General features: G+C 44.4%; 3 protein-coding genes across 3 annotated transcripts in view; 2 read left to right on the top strand and 1 right to left on the bottom strand.

The window, feature by feature from the left end:
* Window positions 1-20: 20 nt before the first annotated feature.
* On the bottom strand, window positions 21-5,067 carry rtcb (RNA 2',3'-cyclic phosphate and 5'-OH ligase). Its single transcript, XM_034296740.1, has 12 exons — window positions 4,786-5,067; window positions 4,380-4,458; window positions 4,212-4,279; window positions 3,885-3,984; window positions 3,641-3,797; window positions 3,361-3,517; window positions 3,082-3,241; window positions 2,776-2,951; window positions 1,782-1,970; window positions 1,376-1,486; window positions 1,063-1,182; window positions 21-906 (listed from the first exon to the last, which is right to left on the bottom strand). Exons 1-12 carry the CDS (start codon window positions 4,876-4,878, stop codon window positions 799-801), a joined length of 1,518 nt encoding a protein of 505 aa, XP_034152631.1. The 5' UTR covers window positions 4,879-5,067; the 3' UTR covers window positions 21-798.
* A 118-nt stretch (window positions 5,068-5,185) lies between these two features.
* On the top strand, window positions 5,186-13,200 carry fbxo7 (F-box protein 7). Its single transcript, XM_029125285.2, has 10 exons — window positions 5,186-5,432; window positions 5,863-5,985; window positions 6,514-6,736; window positions 7,084-7,317; window positions 7,670-7,814; window positions 8,193-8,276; window positions 10,270-10,365; window positions 10,477-10,653; window positions 11,591-11,634; window positions 12,496-13,200. Exons 2-10 carry the CDS (start codon window positions 5,864-5,866, stop codon window positions 12,805-12,807), a joined length of 1,437 nt encoding a protein of 478 aa, XP_028981118.1. The 5' UTR covers window positions 5,186-5,432; window position 5,863; the 3' UTR covers window positions 12,808-13,200.
* A 3,823-nt stretch (window positions 13,201-17,023) lies between these two features.
* The window catches only part of kiaa0930 (KIAA0930 ortholog), a 37,524-nt gene continuing 34,080 nt past the window's right edge, over window positions 17,024-20,467 (top strand). Inside the window, exon 1 of the mRNA XM_029125291.2 lies at window positions 17,024-17,643. Within this exon, the coding sequence (XP_028981124.2) occupies window positions 17,499-17,643 (145 nt within the window). The 5' untranslated portion in view covers window positions 17,024-17,498. The remainder of the gene's footprint in view (window positions 17,644-20,467) is intronic.

The following is a 20,467-nucleotide window of genomic DNA, read 5'->3' as shown; positions in this document are numbered from 1 at the left end:
TTGTATTACAACACCAACAATTGTACTTTTGATGCATCATTTATTAATAGTAATTACGGTTCAGTAAAGTTATCTAGTACTGTAGATTAGTTCTGACCTGGAGGAGTGTTTCAGCAGATGGATTACATTGTTCCTTCACTGAAATGTAAACAGCAGCCATTTCATTCCAAGTCCAGCGCTACCATAAACTAAAATGGCAACCATGCCAAATCTATCACAGATGGGAGATCATTTTACCCCACTTATTTTCACTAAATGTTCACAATTTGAAGCTTTAATGTAATAAAGCATTCAATAATTGAAATGCATTTGATATTTAATCATTTCTGTTTTCTTGTATTTATTATCTGTGATAACAGCCTTCATCCTATGGTTCTATTCCACAGCAAAAAGACAAAAGAAACAACAAAAGAAATGTAAACCCACCACACATCAAACTCAGGCTCAACAATCTCATTCAATTTGATCACTCAACTGACAAAACATAATGTGTGTCAAAATCATAAAGAACATCCAAAATGGCACTCTATTCCATATACAGTGGGGGAAAAAATAGTTTGCTATATAGAGACTAGGGTATCATTTCAGACATCACACTTGTCATAAGCAGAACGCTTAGCTTAGGACACTGATCATTTGTGAAGTCAGTTTATGAAGACTGGCCCACTCCCTCCCTCTCAGACAGTTCTCCATTAGCTCCTCTGCCAGGTCAGCCTGGCTCTCTGCCAGGTGATTGGCTCGTGGACTTCCTGGTTGGAGTGTCCTGGCCTATATTGTGACAAGCAAAGCTGTGCCGCCTTATCCTTTGATCACAGCGATGGGTCGTAGTTTGATGGCCTTCTTGCTGATTCCAGCGTCATGGCAGGTGTTCACCACATCACACACATTTTTGTAAGACTCTGGAGCCTAGAAATGAAACAAACAGTTAACCTACTTAGGTAGACATCTCTTGGACTGTCCCGAAATTAAACACACAGCAATGACCTGTAGGCTTCTTATGTTTTCTGTATATTCAGTACGTTTTCCATCCTGACTCCTATGACCAGTTCGGACAAAGCCTACCTCCTCCATGACCAGTTTGGGCGAAGCAACCCTGATGGCAATGCCCTTGTCTGCCAGCTTGTCGAGAACATCCTGAAAGTCCAGGTTCCTGCGGGATTTAGCCCGAGACAGCGCCCGGCCCTGAAGAGACGGACAGTCGATGTTAAACCAGAGACAGAACATGTCAAGAGGGAACAGGTTCTTAATGATGAAATCAGTCCAGTAGCTTTTTAGTGACGATTGCAGTGAGTGGAGGGAACTTTCCAGACTAGAGATGGAGACAGAGGAGATGGAGGAATAAAGGAGTTAAAGACAGATGCGTAGCAGACCGTACCGCTCCGTGGCAGGTGGTGCCAAATGTCTCCGTCATGCCCTGCTCCGTGCCGGTCAGGACATAGCTGCAGGTTCCCATGGTTCCACCAATCAACACGGGTTGGCCAGTCAGCTGATTAGACAAGAAACAGAGAAACTTTTTTAAGCCATGAAGAGGAACTGGAAAAAGCCTGTGCACTCATCTAATAACATTTTATGGAGGGCGGTTTCCTGGTAACCCACAGGTACGAGGGGGGCGGTTACCTGGTAACCCACAGGTACGAGGGGGGCGGTTACCTGGTAACCCACAGGTACGAGGGGGCGGTTACTTGGTAATCCATAGGTACGAGGGGGGCGGTTACCTGGTAATCCACAGGTACGAGGGGGGCGGTTACCTGGTAATCCACAGGTACGAGGGGGGCGGTTACCTGGTAATCCACAGGTATGAGGGGGTGGTGGGGGGGGAAGGCCCGAGTGGATCCTTTGCGGTGTAGCAGCAGCGTCTTCTGTTTCCCATCCACCATGTGTTCCTCCACCTTGGCGATGTTGTGAGATACATCGTAGATCACATGCATGTCCAGGTCATCAGGAGTGGTGGTGAACACCTTGGCAAAGGCCTGACAGGAAAGATGGTATTAACAAGCAATGTACAGTGGGGAGAACACATATTTGATACTGCCCATTTGGCAGGTTTTCCCACTTACAAAGCATGTAGAAGTCTGTAATTTCTATCATAGGTACACTTCAACTGTGAGAGACGGAATATAAAACAAAAACCCAGAAAATCACATTGTATGATTTTTTTAATAATTTATTTGCATTTTATTGCAAGACATAAGTATTTGATCACCTACCAACCAGTAAGAATTCCGGCTCTCACAGACCTGTTAGTTTTTCTTTAAGAAGCCCTCCTGTTTTCCATTCATTACCTGTATTAACTGCACCTGTTTGAACTCATTACCCGTATAAAAGACACCTGTCCACACACTCAATAAAACAGACTCCAACCTCTCCACAATGGCCAAGACCAGAGAGCTGTGTAAGGACATCAGGGATAAAATTGTAGACCTGCACAAGGCTGGGATGGGCTACAGGACAATAGGCAAGCAGCTTGGTGAGAAGGCAACAACTGTTGGCGCAATTATTAGAAAATGGAAGAAGTTCAAGATGACGGTCAATCTCCCTCGGTCAGTGTGGGCTGGGGTACAGGTGACAAAGTTGCCACTGTGACTTGGAGATGTTAACACAAACACAAGGAGAAGTTACCATGGAGATGGGTAACCTCTATGTCACAAACATTTCACGTGCCCACGCCTTGTTTGTGAACAGAGTGACACGTGCAATCTGATTTGACAAAAGAGTGTTTGACCAACACTTGGAAACTGTCCACAGGTGTAGTTATGGTTAGAGGTGGTTAGTTACCTGTCGTGTGAGGAAGGTCATGGATGAACGGTTGACCCAGGCGTAGTTTCCAGCAGCCGCCATGCCCTTCAGGTAGTCTTGCCCCTCATCAGACATGATCCGGGCGCACGCCAGCTGACGATCGTTCACCTGGATCTTGTCCCGCTTCATTGCCTTTTCCATGGCGACCAGGGCATCTTCCAGAATATAATTAAAAAAAAGGCATTTGATGCTTCAATGGAAACAAGGGGTGAAAGATAAATAAGATATATAACATATAGAGGGTAGGGTGGTACTGGAGCCCGGGGCCAGAGGGAGGGGCCGTACCTGTCGCCACCTGGTGTCCCAGACCTCGGCTGCCACTGTGGATCATCACGCACACCTGTCCTTTGTGGTCGATGCCCATCTTCTTGGCAGCGTAGTCATTATAGATCTCATCCACCACCTGGATCTCTGCATAGTGGTTCCCTGCCCCCAAAGTCCCCAGCTGAAGGGACATCAGGAAGGAACACACACAGAACTCATTCAGGAGGTTGGAGAGCTGGAGGAATGGATTGAGAGCGCGTGTAGAGGGAGAGGTCAGGGTTATTCGGGGGGAGGTGTCACCTGAGGCAGGCCTCTCTTCTTGGCTTTGGAGGAGACCTTGTTGGGGTCTGCCTGCAGCATTCGCCCATACTCCTCACAGTGCTCCTTATCTTCAGCCCAGGCGTATCCCTCCCTGAGGGACCAGTCCACTCCCATTTCCAGGGCCTCCTCCAGGTCTCTGGAACACAAACCGAATGCCAACCGACTAAATCAATTGTGTGCTCAGTTCCAGCTCAGCTCCTATTGGTGCACACTTGGAAATGGCGGCTTAAGAGCATGGGATTATGGGTACTGGTCTCACTTGGCTGTCATGGGGATGACTCCCTTAGAGCCGACCCCAACAGGAATGTGGTCAAACAGAGCCTGGGCCAGCTGCTCCTTAACCGGCTGGACGTCTCCCTCATCCAGGTTGGTCCTCAGCAGTCGCACCCCACAGTTGATGTCAAAACCCACTCCGCCTTAAACACAGGAAACTGTGAGACCTATCCAAGGAGGGGCTCCAATGGTGGGTTAGTTGGCACTGTGTGTGTGTGTAAAGACTGTACCTGGGGATACGACAGCGTTGGGGTCACTCATATCAAAGGCAGCCATGTTTCCGATGGCAAAGCCATAGCCAGAGTGACAGTCGGGCAGGCCAATGGACCTCTGCGGGAAAGACAGTTTAGGGCCAATGCTACATAATGACTAATACTGGACTAAAATGCTAAGTCTGTGGAGAATTTCTTGTGTGTTTCTAATTCAAAAACTCTGTTATGCATGGGAGTGACAATGTCAGTTAATTGCTACCTATTGTCCCCTGATTTCAGTTCTACTGGAGTAGGGCTCGTTCCCAAGCCCTAAGGTTTCACCTAGACCTGTGTCTCCTCACTTACATGTACTATTCCAGGCAGAGCGGCAACGTTTCCTATCTGTTTCATTGCCGGGAGAAACCCACCAAAACCTGACAATGACAATGAACAACAAATCATTCAAAAGCATTGAAAACAGAGGAGCGGCTGATCATTGTTTAATGTCATCATTAACGTCAGTAATGTACCCACCTCCTCCTTTACAAGCATTACGGAGCTCCTCAAACATCAGCTTTTCCAGGGGTTCGTTGACGTAGAACACTCCTTCTACCTAGGAATAAATATAGGAACGTCATGAGCTGTCATGTCCATAAACGTAGGTTACCTGGGTTCATCACAGGTAACAAAAGTTAAACAGCTAGCTAAATTACCATTTCTACACTATGGAAGCCAACACTTCCTACCCATTAGCCATCTAGCCACTGTACCACCAACCATGACGAATGTGTATTTAATGTTAACAAAATAACTAGTTTGCGAAAATAAAAATAAACTATCTTAGCTACGTGAATATGGAGGTGTATCACGCCACGTAGAAAGCTAGCCAGCTAGGTACAATACATGTGGTAGCTAGCTGGTTAATTCGAAGAGTAATCACCTGCATATTTGGGACGAAACCTTTCTTGATTCGCCAGCAATTCTTATCAATCTTGTCCAAATATTGTAATTCATCATTATATGATCGACTCATTTTAACTCGTTTAAGTTACAGGCTGTTATTTCCCAGATCTTTCAGCAGTGATTACTCGAACTGACTACGACAAACGGAAATACGCATTCTCTAGGAAACGAAACAATAAAATGCGTTTTTAAAAACGCGTAGATGTGTTTAGGTAATTAATGACGCATTTAGTGAAAACATAGCAACTGTACCTACTGCATTTCTATTACGATAAAAAAAATTGCGATACAAGAGTAAGAGTTTTTTTTGCAACATTTTGGTTTATAACGTGACATTGCTAACTTTTCCAGGCTGTGGTTCATCTTTGTTTCCGTAGTTTAAACCAGCCTCCTTCGCTTTCCGTAGTGGCAGTCAAATGTTTGACAACAACAACAGTGCTTTTAAAGCCTCTCCTATTTGCGTTTTTTATTTAAGTGCGTTAAGGTCTACAATTAAAAAGCTTTGGGACTTTACATGCAATGTATTATGTAAATCTACAGAGACTGGCATAAGGTTACGCGAGACTGACAACTACTTATAGTGAAAGTGTAGCAAACGTTACCTTGCTAGCTATCCTGTGAAAGGTGGGTACAGTTTCCATGTACAGTACTGTAGATGAATAGAAAAACGACGTTAGGTTGCTGTGCTGTGCGTCTCTGTGTTTGTACATGATGAAAATGTTTTAGCTACTGAGGTTATTTGATTATTAACTGAGGTTATTTGAACAACTGTTTGATTTCACGTTTTAGTTGTTGTGCTTAGCTAATTCACTTTTTGACACGCACGTATTATTACTAGAAATGAAAGTGAAATACATGTTGCCACCATATCGCATGTCTGCTGGTCAGTAACTTTGTGGTAGCCGATACATTCAGGCTGATTCAGTCGATTTTGTTAATCTGAAGGAACCATATTTATTCTGGGCCAAGGAGAAAAGATCAGAAATCTTGTGATTTATCATTGGTGGTTTCATATTACTGCTGCGTGACCTTGTTCGTTTTTCTTCCACGCAAGCATGAAACTCCGCGTGAGGATCAACAAGCAGACCAGTCGGGTGGAGCTGGAGGGAGAGAGCCCAACTGTGACAGAACTCAACATTAAAATCAGAGAGATCCTTCTGCCTTCACATGGACTTAGGTTAGAATGAGATTCAAATAACCATCCTATCAACAAGTCTTGCTGGTACTAGAGATACCACAGGCTTACCCTGAGTTAGGTAAAACTGCTTTTCAGCACCATGCCTCACACTCATGGACTACCCTGCAGAGTGAACTTAAGTTAGAAGCATTGGTGGTTACAAGGCAGCTAGAATGTGTGATACATGACCTTTTACTGTTTACTGAATGTTTTACTTAATGTGTATGTTCCCTATCTGTGGTTTTTTGTGGTGTATGACTTCTCTGTTGCTGTAACACAGGGTTCAACTGTGAAAGAGACATTGCTCTGTTTGATTACCCTTAATGAATAAAGGTTAAGTAACATTTATCAAGCTTTCATTGAGTCTGCTGGGTAATGCTAAAACAGCTCTCTCTCTCACACACACACACACACAGTAGTAGTAGGTAGAGTAAAAGCTAACATGTGCACCTCTGGGAGACCTCAGAGTTAGATGTTGCTACTAATATCATGGAGTTCCTATCGTTCCCTTTAACTCTATGTCCACAGCCCAGACACAGAGATGACCTTGTCCTTGAATGGCTCAGAGCCTCTGTCAGACACCGGACAGACTCTGTCCTCCTGTGGCATTGTCTCTGGAGACCTGGTCTGTGTCATTCTGCCTCCATCTGTGGCCCCCAGCCTCTCCCCTTCAGCATCACCCATCCTGACCTCCAGCTGTAGCAGACAGGTGGATGAAGTCATACAGCCAGTAGCCCAACACTCCAGTAAGGTGAGTCTTCAAATCCCTTTTGCCTCTCGCCATGTCGACATTGTAAATAAATAATTGTTCTTTTTTTGATCTGGTGTAAATAAAAGCAAAATAACTCCTAAAATCTGAAGTATATTACATTAGTATATGTAGTTGTATACCAGGAGAAAATGACATTACCAACATGCTAACTGGTTAAGTGCAACATGTAAACAATTACCACCAGTAAGCTGGTTTAGTTCCAACTAGCAGGTGAACATAGCATGTCTTAATCAGTGGTTCTCAGCCCTCAACACCTGGGGCTCCCTGTGGAGTGGGTTGAGAACCACCGTCTTAATGTCACAGTCGCCAGTGTAACTTGTGTTCAGGCCAGCCCCAGCGGAGAGGAGGAGCCTCAACAGGAAATGGTCAGAGATGAGTACCAGGATGAGGAAGAGGAGTCCGGGTGGGTGTGGGAGCCCATGCTGTGTGAGGAGGCGGAAGAGGGCAAGGTGCCTCATTCCCTGGAGCTGCTGCACCACCAGGCAGGAAGCAGCAGTACCTGTGACGCCCTGATGGTGGCAGTGCACCTCCTCATGGTGGAGACGGGCTTCACGCCCCAGGTTAGACTGGGCCGGTGGAAAACGGGGCTCCTGTGGGATGCAGTGGTGTCGTTAGTCCTGGGCGTCCGGGGCTATTAATTATAATTAATAAAAAAATAAGTTATTAATCTATAATTCTGATCGCGCATTATGACAATGTAGACGTGTAGGCTGCTAGCCTGTACACTGGCATTGTGTGCATTCCAAACCCTGTACTTTCTGTCCTGGACCGGGGGGGTGGTGGGCTAAGCCCCGGAGGTATTGTGATCCTAGCGATGCCTCTGTTGGGTTTTATCATTTCATGACCAGGCAGTGGCCTAACTGTGTGTGTGTGTGTGTGTGTGTGTGTGTGTGTGTGTGTGTGTGTGTGAAGGGCTCTGAGGTACGTTCTGGGGAGATGCCACCTGGATGGAGGGCACCAGGAGGCGTTTACAGACTTCAGTACAGCCACCCCCTCTGTGACAACAGCCTGGCCATGGTTCTGGCTGTCCCCATGGGAGCCCTGCTGGTTATCAACGGTCAGTGTCCCGGTCTGTCATGGCTCCCTACCTGAAAGAACTATGAGGTCATCATTATGTGTCTGTGGAACCAAGGCACAGCATTATATTGTCATATTCATCTACATGTATCTCTCCTTGTTTACTTGTGGCCATATTGCAGTGTTTATATATTTTTCGCATTACGGTATTATAATTATGTTCTGGACTCAAACCAACCAATCCCATCGATTAACCTAGTGTTCTTCCCCTGGAACTGTGGAATAATGTCATTATATGTCAGGTCTGCAGCCTGGGGGAAGCGGTCTGGGGGGGTCTGTGGCCGGTCTGGGGGGGAGGTCTGTGGCCGGTCTGGGGGGGAGGTCTGTGGCTGACCCAGGTCTGTCCTTCCCTTTGCAGCCTCTCTGAAGATGAACCAACAGGTGGACACAGTGAGGAAACTGTCTCTGAAGCCTGGTGTCTACGTGACAGAGCGGTGGACTGGTCAGTGTGTGTGTGTCATTGTCAGGGGGTGTGTGTGTGTGTGTGTCATTGTCAGGGTGTGTGTGTGTGTGTCATTGTCAGGGTGTGTGTGTGTGTGTGTGTGTGTCATTGTCAGGGTGTGTGTGTGTCATTGTCAGGGCATGTGTGTGTGTGTGTGTGTGTCATTGTCAGGGTGTGTGTGTGTGTGTGTCATTGTCAGGGTGTGTGTGTGTGTCATTGTCAGGGCGTGTGTGTGTGTGTGTGTGTCATTGTCAGGGCGTGTGTGTGTGTGTGTGTGTCATTGTCAGGGTGTGTGTGTGTGTGTGTCATTGTCAGGGTGTGTGTGTGTGTGTGTGTGTGTCATTGTCAGGGTGTGTGTGTGTGTGTCATTGTCAGGGTGTGTGTGTGTGTGTCATTGTCAGGGTGTGTGTGTGTGTCATTGTCAGGGTGTGTGTGTGTGTGTGTCATTGTCAGGGCATGTGTGTGTGTGTGTGTGTGTCATTGTCAGGGCGTGTGTGTGTGTGTCATTGTCAGGGCGTGTGTGTGTGTGTGTGTGTCATTGTCAGGGCGTGTGTGTGTGTGTGTGTGTGTGTGTGTCATTGTGAGGGCGTGTGTGTGTGTCATTGTCAGGGCGTGTGTGTGTGTGTGTCATTGTCAGGGCGTGTGTGTGTGTGTGTGTGTGTCATTGTCAGGGCGTGTGTGTGTGTGTGTGTGTGTGTCATTGTCAGGGCGTGTGTGTGTGTGTGTGTGTCATTGTCAGGGCGTGTGTGTGTCAGGGTGTCGGGGCGTGTCAGGGTGTGTGTGTGTGTCAGGGTGTGTGTGTGTCAGGGTGTGTGTGTGTCAGGGTGTCGGGGCGTGTCAGGGTGTGTGTGTGAGGGTGTCGGGGCGTGTCAGGGTGTCGGGGCGTGTCAGGGTGTGTGTGTCTGGTGTTTGTATTCAGGGCTCCACAGTGCGACAATTAAAAAATGTCTGTGCTGGAAACTCGCTCATGTACGAGTACTGATTTCAACCTAAACTAGCTCTATCAACCTATCCTGTGCAATTGAAACGAATTGCGCCCTGTGGAGACAAAGCTCTCATTTGCTCTCATTACATGCTCTTCATTGACTGTCTGCTCCGCTGATGTTATTTAATGTTGTTTAGCTTGAGAAACAATCCTGAGGTAAATGCAGTTTCACATGTTTTAATGTAGTTTAGCTTGTAGTAAAAGCTTGAAGTAAATGCAATTTTCAGGGGTTCCGAAGTAAAAATCTCATAAAGAAATCTCATATGTTTCATAAACTGCAGGCTCCCAGATACTATCTAATTAGCTAACCGTACAATGTCTGGCAAATTAACTTGCCCTGTCTGTGGTGTGTGTGTGTTTGATAAAGAGTTTGCCTGTGTGAAATCTATAAATATTATCTTGGTGGAGCAATTGTATCTGCTACATTGCAAACGTAAGCGGAGTTATAACATCATTTGGATCTAATTGTTATTGGTTTAGAATTGCAGCAGCCTAATAAATCAAAAAACACACATTTCTCTTTCACTAGCAGTGCAATGAAAGGCCTATATATGCTATTCAAGTTCCTATTCAACTAAACAAATAAGATTTTAAATTCTGTTGTGACTCAATCATTGAAATTGACATCAAGTATTTGTAATATTATTAGATAACAATCTTAAAAAGTCCTGAGAAACTTAAAAGGGGGACAAAATGAATTTGGGAAAATGTAAAGCAGAATTTAATACAGCCCCATTCATTGTAGTCTATATGCCCAGGAATCTAGATGAAGTGCCAGACTTTGTCTTGTACAATAAGGACCATGTGGTTCACAACATGTTTGTTTTTTTCAGAGTAGCTCTCACATACAAGACAGCAATGTACAGTACGTTTTCAGCTCTCCATTATTGTCAATAAATGTATTTGCGTGTAGATTTCTCAGCTTAGGCGCATGTGTTCCTCTAGCATAGTGCCCTGTAAATGTTTTTGCACTGCATCTGTTGTTTTATGCAATGTCTTTTGTTGCAGTTGAGAGTGCAGCAGAGGTTTACACAAACCTGAAGAAGCTGTCACGGGTTTTTAAAGACCATCTGGTGTATCCTCTGATTGCTACAGCCAGAGAAGGTGAAATCACTGGTCTAGCGTATGTAGGCTTGATGTTAAATAATGGGGGTACCTAACAAAGCTTCTGCATGTGACTCCCTGTCTCCCTCTGGTGGTGGGTGACGGTAACAGCCATGGCGCTGCCCCCTGTGTTTGGGCTACCGGTCCTCCCTCCAGAGCTGTTACTGAGGGTGCTGAGACTGCTGAATGTGTCCTCCCTCCTGGCCCTCTCCTCGGTCAACAGGCAGCTGAACCAGGCCACTGCAGACCCAGCCTTGTGGAGACACCTCTACCATCGAGACTTCAGAGGTGAGGCGACTAGGCACACACAGAGATGAAATAGTCTAGCATTGACTAGCCACATCTATTCTGTTGTTGCCATTCCCTGTTTCTCAGACAGCCTCCACTAAAGGTCCCTGTTTCTCAGACAGCCTCCACTAAAGGTCCCTGTTTCTCAGACAGCCTCCACTAAAGGTCCCTGTTTCTCAGACAGCCTCCACTAAAGGTCCCTGTTTCTCAGACAGCCTCCACTAAAGGACACTGTTTCTCAGACAGCCTCCACTAAAGGACACTGTTTCTCAGACAGCCTCCACTAAAGGACACTGTTTCTCAGACAGCCTCCACTAAAGGTCCCTGTTTCTCAGACAGCCTCCACTAAAGGTCCCTGTTTCTCAGACAGCCTCCACTAAAGGGCACTGTTTCTCAGACAGCCTCCACTAAAGGGCACTGTTTCTCAGACAGCCTCCACTAAAGGGCACTGTTTCTCAGACAGCCTCCACTAAAGGGCACTGTTTCTCAGACAGCCTCCACTAAAAGGGCACTGTTTCTCAGACAGCCTCCACTAAAAGGGCACTGTTTCTCAGACAGCCTCCACTAAAAGGTCCCTGTTTCTCAGACAGCCTCCACTAAAAGGTCCCTGTTTCTCAGACAGCCTCCACTAAAAGGGCACTGTTTCTCAGACAGCCTCCACTAAAAGGGCACTGTTTCTCAGACAGCCTCCACTAAAAGGGCACTGTTTCTCAGACAGCCTCCACTAAAAGGGCACTGTTTCTCAGACAGCCTCCACTAAAAGGGCACTGTTTCTCAGACAGCCTCCACTAAAAGGGCACTGTTTCTCAGACAGCCTCCACTAAAGGGCACTGTTTCTCAGACAGCCTCCACTAAAGGGCACTGTTTCTCAGCACTGCGTTCACTGTATGTGTGGCTGCTGCCTCTGCGTGTGACCTATGCTGTTTTGTTGTTGCAGACAGTCGTGACCTCAGTACTTCTAGAGAGACCAACTGGAGAGAAGTGAGTCTGTTAATATTCAGGCAGTTATATTATGTCAGTAATACACAGTGAATGGGAATGGGGTCTGTGTAGTGTATTATGGAGGGAATGGGGTCTGTGTAGTGTATTATGGAGGGAATAGGGGTCTGTGTAGTGTATTATGGAGGGAATAGGGGTCTGTGTAGTGTATTATGGAGGGAATAGGGGTCTGTGTAGTGTATTGTGGAGGGAATAGGGGTCTGTGTAGTGTATTGTGGAGGGAATAGGGGTCTGTGTAGTGTATTGTGGAGGGAATAGGGGTCTGTGTAGTGTATTGTGGAGGGAATAGGGGTCTGTGTAGTGTATTGTGGAGGGAATAGGGGTCTGTGTAGTGTATTATGGAGGGAATAGGGGTCTGTGTAGTGTATTGTGGAGGGAATGGGGTCTGTGTAGTGTATTGTGGAGGGAATAGGGGTCTGTGTAGTGTATTGTGGAGAGAATAGGGGTCTGTGTAGTGTATTGTGGAGGGAATAGGGGTCTGTGTAGTGTATTGTGGAGGGAATAGGGGTCTGTGTAGTGTATTGTGGAGGGAATAGGGGTCTGTGTAGTGTAATGTGGAGGGAATAGGGGTCTGTGTAGTGTATTATGGAGGGAATGGGGTCTGTGTAGTGTATTATGGAGGGAATGGGGTCTGTGTAGTGTATTGTGGAGGGAATAGGGGTCTGTGTAGTGTATTGTGGAGGGAATAGGGGTCTGTGTAGTGTATTATGGAGAGAATAGGGGTCTGTGTAGTGTATTATGGAGGGAATGGGGTCTGTGCAGTGTATTATGGAGAGAATAGGGGTCTGTGTAGTGTATTAACGAGGACTTAAGCCATGCTTTACACTGCCATTCTAATTGTAGCTCTACAAGAAGAAGTACAAGTGGAGGAAGGAGGCAGCCCACTGCCCCCGCCACAAGCCTCGCTACTTCATTCCCCCTCTGTACCCCCTTCGCCCCCTCCCTAACAACCCCATCCCCCTCTACCCACCGGGCATCATCGGAGGGGAATACGACCAGAGACCTGGCATCCTACCAGAATACTTGCCCCGCCCACGCTATGACCCCATTGGTCCACTGCCAGGTCATGACCCCACAGCGGCTGGGTTGATTGGACGACGAGGGTTGAGGCCTGCTGGGAACCGCCCTTCTGACATCAGAAGAGGTTTCATCTGACCCCTGACCTGTGCCCTCTGCTGGTGGTGTGTTGTGTCCTCTGGAGGGTATCAAATAAAAGTAAACTGAGGCTGATTGCTATGCTTTCCTGTTTGAAAATAATAACGTCTGACTGGCCGAGTGTAGTCCTGGGTAAATGGCTGTCGGGCCCAGAGTGCTTCCTGTCTGGACACGCATAACTACTGTTGTTGCTGTACCACTGACCCCCATCCATATGGCTTACAACCTCCTCCTCGGCCCTGAATGCACCAGCTAAGCGCTGATCCACGTCTGGCTCCTAACAGCCAGATGAGGGCATCTGGAGTGCCTTGGGAAGTTGAGGTGGGAAAGGTTTTTGTGAGGCACTTGTTTACTGCAGTCTGGAGCTTTCAATAAAACATAAATGGAAATTGATTGGTTTGGCTGGGTTTGTATATGCTCTGTCTGTTTCTCACTGAATAGCAGCTAATCTGGGATGATTAAACTGTCAAGTAATACAAGCCATCCTGGCCGACAACAATCCAGGGAGGTTTTATTTATGTTGGGACATATTTTAAATAATTTATTTAGACAATGAAGGAGAGAAAGTGGAGAAATATACACAGGGATTGAACACTGTTCTCCTGGTTTCTTCACTGTTTCTCCACTGTTAAAAAGTTAGGGTGTCACTTAGAAATGTCCTGGTTTTTGAAAGAAAAGCAAAAATGTTGTCCATAAAAATAACATAAAATTGATCAGAAATACAGTGTAGACATTGTTAATGTTGTAAATGACTATTGTAGCTGGAAATGGCTGATACTTTTTTTAATGGAATATCTACATAAATGCACAGAGGCCTATTATCAGCAACCATTCCGGTGTTCCAATGGCATGTTGTTTTTGCTTATCATTCTCAAAGGCTATGTGATCATTAGAAAACCCTTTTGCATTTATGTTAGCACAGCTGAAAACTGTTGTGCTGATTAAAGAAGCAATAAAACTGGCCTTTAGACCAGTTTATTATCTGAAGCATCAGCAATTATGGGTTCGATTAGACTCAAAATGGCCTTTGGTTCTGGCCATTTCTGGCACCCTGGAGTCTCCTCTTCACTGAAGTTGAGACTGGTGTTTTGTGGGTGCTATTTAATGAAGCTGCCAGTTGAGGACCTGTGAGGTGTCTGTTTTTCAAACTAGACACTAATGTATTTGTCCTCTTGCTCAGTTGTGCACCAGGGCCTCCCACTCATTCTATTCTGGTTAGAGCCAGTTTGCGCTGTTCTGTAATTGTACACATTGTACAAGATCTTCAGTTGCTCTGCAATTTCTCACATTGAATAGCCATTTCACAGAACAAGAGTAGATTGACAAGTTTCAGAAGGCAGTTCTTTGTTTCTGGCCATTTTTAACCTGAAATCGAACCCACAAACACTGACACTCCAGATACTGAACTGGTCTAAAGAAGGCCAGTTTTATTGTTTATTTAATCAGCACAACGGTTTTCAGCTGTGCTAAGATAATTGCAAAAGTTTTTTTTAATGATTAGCATGATTAGCACAATTAGCACTTTTAAATGATAAACTTGGATTAGTAAACACAATGTGCCATTGAAAGACTGGAGTGATGGTTGCTATTTTAATGGACAAAAGATTTGCTTTTCATTCAAAAGCAAGTGACCCAAAATGTTTGAACGGTCATGTGTGTATATTTATATATGTGCTTAGACACCCAGACGCGGAACGATTACTGTTTCCAAAATTCTATGAACTAGTCTTTCTTCCAGAATGTTACGTATGTTAAGAAGCACAATTTCTGTATGACAGTGGTGTGTGCTGGTTGGCTAGCTCAAAGTTTTCAGGAGGATTATGCCATATATTACATTTGTAATGATCATATCTTTCTAAGGTGATTATACATTTGATTTCTCCCCATGTAACAGATGGGTGTTTGAATTGCTCTGCAATAATAATAATTTTGTAGGTTGAGAGGAATGACAATTGTCTTTGTGTTCAGAGGTTCGCTGATTTGAGCTGTGCGTGGGGAGGTTGGAGTGAAAGGGTTACACTGGAAGTCTACGTGGGACAGGTCATAAACGTCTCAAAAACCCTCGGGTAACATCAAGGGATGTATACATCCTGCTGCAATCAATGTCAAATTGCATGAGTCAACTGTCAGAAAGAGACTGCAAAATCAGGAAGGAAGAAGCATCTGCTCTCAATAAAGGATACAAAGACATGGCTGACATTTGCCAGACAACACCTGGGTAAAGACCAGGACTACTTTCTGAGTCAACGGTGTCACCAGTGGTGGCATTTTGGTTTGGGGCTGCTTTGCTGCCTCAGGGCCAACTAGACGAAATTGAGTCAACCATGAATTCCAACTTGAGGTGGATGTGAGGCCATCTGTCGAAAAGCTGAAGCTAAACTGAACATTGATATAGCAACAGGATGATGACCCAAACAACACAAGCCAAGATAAAACGGCTCAGAAAGAATAAATGGAGGGTAATCAATGGAGCCCAGTTATCAATCCTGTCAAAATGCTGTGGACGGACTGGAAGCAGGCCATTCAATATGACACAGTAGCTACAGTACAATGAACACTATTAAATTGCTTTTCTGTACCTTTTTAAAGGTTAAATGGTTGCAAAGCATAATCTTTCAGTGGAATTTTGTAATGTTTTTTATAACTGTAAACATGTGAGCATGTATTTGAATCAGTGTTCAGCAAGATAAAAACTGTTGAAGTGTTCAAGACTTTATGGGCAATGCTTGTGAAACTGTGGTGTTGACAATAATCAAGTTAGCTTCAATTGATTAAATATATACAATGCCTTACAAAATGATTCAGTCCGCTGACCAATTCTCTTGTATTAATTAGTTATAAATTATACATTTTGTTTGATATTTTGACTGTAGACTTTCCAAACTTTGTTGAGGTGACTCACCCACAAGACCAGAATGTCAACAGCAGAATGGCTTCTGTCCACGCACCATCCACATCAGAACGATACATAACACATCAATGCCCAATCTTTATTTTTCATTCAGATATTTATCAGGGTAGCAAACAGGCTTGTAAAAAAAGCACATTGTTATTCTGTCAACGCAGACCCATCTACAATGTGCTGTAGAGCCCATCTAAATGGTGTAAGTACCTCAGTAGGTCTTGTGAAGGTACTCAGATTTAGACTGTCTGCTGGAAGAAGTATTAAAATTATGTACGCCCAAACTACAGAAGGTCGCTTACAAACTGCCGTAGGCTAATTGTAATTGAAATGTAATTAACATTTGAGTTGCCACTAGCCAGGCAATGGACTTTTTCAAAATGTATTCAACATATGTGTTATTGAATGATTTTAATGAAAAGTATGTGAGTACATCTTTGTTGGCTGTTACGACCTTCATGGGAATTAGATTTTATTTCAGATTCCCTTACCGGGCCGCTTAATTTGCGCTTAAGTATAGGATAAGTTCTAATTGGGACCCTGTTCGGTGCGCTACCTTAGACCGAGTCCTGAGGGAACTTGTGCTCAGTACAGGAAATAGGCTGCCGTTTAGTAGTGCAGTCGTAGAGATGCTGTGTTGCTGCTGCATGTGTGCCGTTTTATTATGCTCTATATAATATAAATGACATCATCTTTTGCCTTTGCAACAATTACGTCAGAAGCGGCTCACGTGATTGGCTGTTTGATATAGGCGCTCCGGGACACATTTAAAGCCACGGCGAGACCTTGGTATAGCCCCTCTCCCCTGCTCCATAAATGCGCTGCTATTTATATGGATATATAGGGTTAGGCTGAAACAGCCAATTGGCGTAATGCTGTGCGTCTCAGGTTATTTTCCGGTGCTTGGTCTGGACAGCGTTCTCACGTTTGGTGAAGCACACCACTGTTTTAATCGAGTTATACCAAGACCAACCTTTTTGGGGTGAACACTGAACTGCTGTTTAAAGGGATCCATCACAGTGACAGTCAAATAACCCCCTTTGAAAACATTTTTATAGTTTTTTTAAGCAAAAAAAATAAATAAATGGGTCTTCTATTTTTTTCTTAAATATTAATAAAAACAAAGATGCATAGACTACAAGAAGGGAAAATACAATCAGGACCCAACGTTAATGCAAAATGAAAGAAAATGGAAATACAATAAACCTTTTCTAGGTATGGACAAACAAACGGGACAATTGTGGAGTTTGGAGAAACTGCTCCAAGTAATGTTATGAAAACGTCACGAGAACGCCAATTTCGTCATCTTTTGAGTGACCACGAGCTTGCACTGGTTACTGCCATAGAAACACTAGGATAGTCTACGATCAGTGACATATTAGGCGAGCACGTACGACTGAGCTACGGCAATTTAATAGACGAATTACTGAACCACACACGAAGCACTTCGGAAAACATAGAAAACGGTTACTTTCTCTTTAAATGCTCTGTGTTGTTCTGCATAATATACAGGAAGTGTGAGGGGTGTTCCCGACGCAATTTTCTCCAGCTGATCGAGGGAGGCAGACCAGAGTCTTCTCCTTGAGTCACATAGAGAATTTAAACATTCAGCTGTCGCTTTGTTTCCAGAGGACAGTGGGCTTTTAAATATTGTTTGTTGTTAATTCCCGATTACCCCGTGGCTATAGGGGAGATACTTCCTAACCTCCCCACGTTCTCCCCTCGCGGTTGTCTCCCTCTCGGCCGGGTGGATCTGCCGTGGTAAGACTGTCATGAGCCCGGGCTGGGGATGGCATCTTTCCCCAGTGTTTGTCAGACGGTCGGGATGGTGGAGGAAGAGAACGGAGAACTTGACCACTCTCTGCAGGAGATGTTAAAGTCTATAGCCGACGAACGGAATCGTCTCACTGTCAGACAAGAAAGTAGTGGACTTGGTGAGTAAAGTAGCGGTTTGCTTGCACTTTCTAGGCTACTGTTGAATCAGTTCGACCCGTGGTCTATCGCTGCGTGCAGTAATACTAAAAGCTTTGTTTGGTTACACGCTTCTAGCTCAGAAGTGCTGTGCATTTTTTAAAAGGTCTAACGTACTATCTGTGCACAGCTTAGGCCTACTTGGCTGCCTATTATGGAAACAAAAGAAACGTGCTTATAAACATGGCGACAGTTTTAAGGCGCTATAAGATGTTATCAGATCACTTTGGGCTATCGGACACAAACACTCTGCCTAAATCCTTATGTTAGTCAGTTTTTTCAAAAACATGTAAACGCTTTTAGATTTAGGGACCTAAGACCTGGTTTACAGGTACCGGTGTGGTTAGGCTACTAGCCAAGACTAGTGCACCTACCCGCGGACTGCAACGGAAGTAGTTCTCCAGAATCTCTACAACAAGATTGTGGTGTTGAGAATATTTTTGGATTGCCAGGCCACGCATCTGTACTTGTCAGCTCTTAAGCACTGGCTATCTGGCAGAGAATGGAGCTTATTTGTTACTTTGATGAATGGAATTTTAACCTTTACAGTCAACAAGTTATTTTTGGCCTACTATTTACTTGGTATGATTTGTTTGAGGTTGCTCTAAAGTAAGGATATAGGGACATTATATAAGAGAAGATAAAAGTAAAATTATTATTGTGGATTATAAGGTTCCTGGACCACCACTTTACTGGATCCAAAAATAAAAATGAAAACCATCACTAAATAGAACTGTCCTAAACTGTGTCCTAAACTGTGGTATGTTCTGGAATAAGATCCCATTCAGATTAAAATGTTCTGTTTCTTAAAATAAATTAATGTCAGCATACCAGAATGGTGGACCATCTTTTTTCGATTTTGATTTGTTTTTCTGTCCTGCACCTGATAAATTGGATGTGTACTTTTTATTTTGTACCACTATCAAGAGTGCTGTTATTAAAATTTCACCCACAGGTGTGCTCATTTGCCTAAAGGTGAATTATCATATGAAGGGCATTGTAGATTACAGTCAGCTGGGTTATTAACTCTCATGAATAAAAATGAATCGTATCATGAATTGAAAGCAGGCTTCACGACCAGCATCTGTTCTGGAAATAAAGCAGGGTTATATTCATCATTGCCCAACCACGGTTTCAGCAGGAAAAACAAAACTATTTTTGTGGATAATTTCAGGGAAACCCATTTCCTTTTCAGCCCATTTGCTTTCGTTTAGTTTTTTTCATCATCCTCATCATTTTACGTGCATTTGGCATCTTTGAATCTTAATTAAAAGTTGATGATTTTTTAGAGTTTGGGGGAATATATTTAAAAAAACAATTCTGTTACAAAAATCGGCAACCATGTTTCAGCAAAGCTCATTATAGGGTTGTGCTTACGACCTTGACTCAGGGCAGTAACTCCCAGTGAGCTGAGAGGACTTGGCCAAGCCATTCTGCACACTCAAAAATGGAGGTATGAAACAAGAACAGTTCTGTACTAATAAGTACACTTTTGAAGAATGTACCTTTAAGGGAAAAATCTTTATGTGGACAGAAGAGCACCTTTTGACTAACAGAAATGGTACATAGTGAATGAAAACAACAGAAAGAACCAATGAGTACAATTTCACCCCCGAGGGGTGGGGCTGCATTGGAAAACATGTGTAGGTCATTTGCTGGTACAATTTGATAAGGTACAAAAAAGGACCGTCACTAAAGGGTGTCTCTCACCCCCACCCCCCCCCACCCCGGGGCCACCATTTGTACCCTTTTAAGTAGACACTGGTATTTCTGTTCCTGAGAATGTGCTTCTTTTCACACTGGTCTCCCAACCAGCAGATTCTACATAATACACCCAAAACGAACAGCCTCGGTTTCCCACTTGTCCTCCTCTGTTGGCATTGCTGACCGATGTGTAGAGCCATGTGGTTAATGGGCCAGCCAGGGACATATCCAGGCCAAAACATAAAAAAAAAACATAGAAAGAAAATACCATATTTCCTACAGTTAAATGTATTATTTATTACTTTTTAGATGTTAACATTTGAGGAACCTAGATCTTGTTGGACTCAGCACCACGCTTTTGGTGTGTTGTGGTGAGTGTGAATGTTCAGAGATGTCCCCTTCATCGTCCACACTGTTGCTAAGTGATAATTCACACTTCCACTTTGTGTCGTATATTTCTATTTGTCAAACTTGTTGCGATGTCCACTGAAGCAGGTGCGTAATTGGTTGACGACACAATACGCATTATTCTGAAGCACTGATCAATACAAAATGTCTGTTTTGTTTTCCTTGTTTACTGGAGGTCATTTTGTTGGGAATTATGGGATGTGCTGTTGTATTGTCTCACACTGCTCTGATCAATTCTGCTCTGTTCTGGTCTCCACATGACATCATCACAGAACGTGGGGCCTCCTGTCATCCTTCATGTCAGTCTGCATCTCCCCTGTTCTCTCTCTCCTGCCCCCCCCCCCCCCCACACACACACACACACACTCGTAGGTATTATATTAGTAGTTTGCTGAGAGCTGCAAGTTAAAAGATTCTCTGTCTTTTTATCTGTCCATCTGTCTTTCTCTGCTCTCTCCCTCTCTTTCAGTCTTTCTCTGTTTTTCTCAGTCTCTCTGTTTGCCTGTCTTTGTCTGTCTGCCTGTGTCTCTTGCTCTTTCTGTCTCTTTTCCTCCCTGTTAACTATCCTTAACACTTTGTGATGACCTAACCAGAAACATCTTGGTTGAGTCAGATGCATATCAGTTCCCCCCCACAACGTCTGGCTCTTTCTGCCCTTCAACTATCAATAGTGAA

Source organism: Esox lucius, chromosome 14 (genome assembly GCF_011004845.1).
Source record: "Esox lucius isolate fEsoLuc1 chromosome 14, fEsoLuc1.pri, whole genome shotgun sequence".
Taxonomy (NCBI): domain Eukaryota; kingdom Metazoa; phylum Chordata; class Actinopteri; order Esociformes; family Esocidae; genus Esox; species Esox lucius.
The sequence above is the reverse complement of the archived record's forward strand: the minus strand, read 5'-3'. Positions and strand labels throughout refer to the sequence as shown.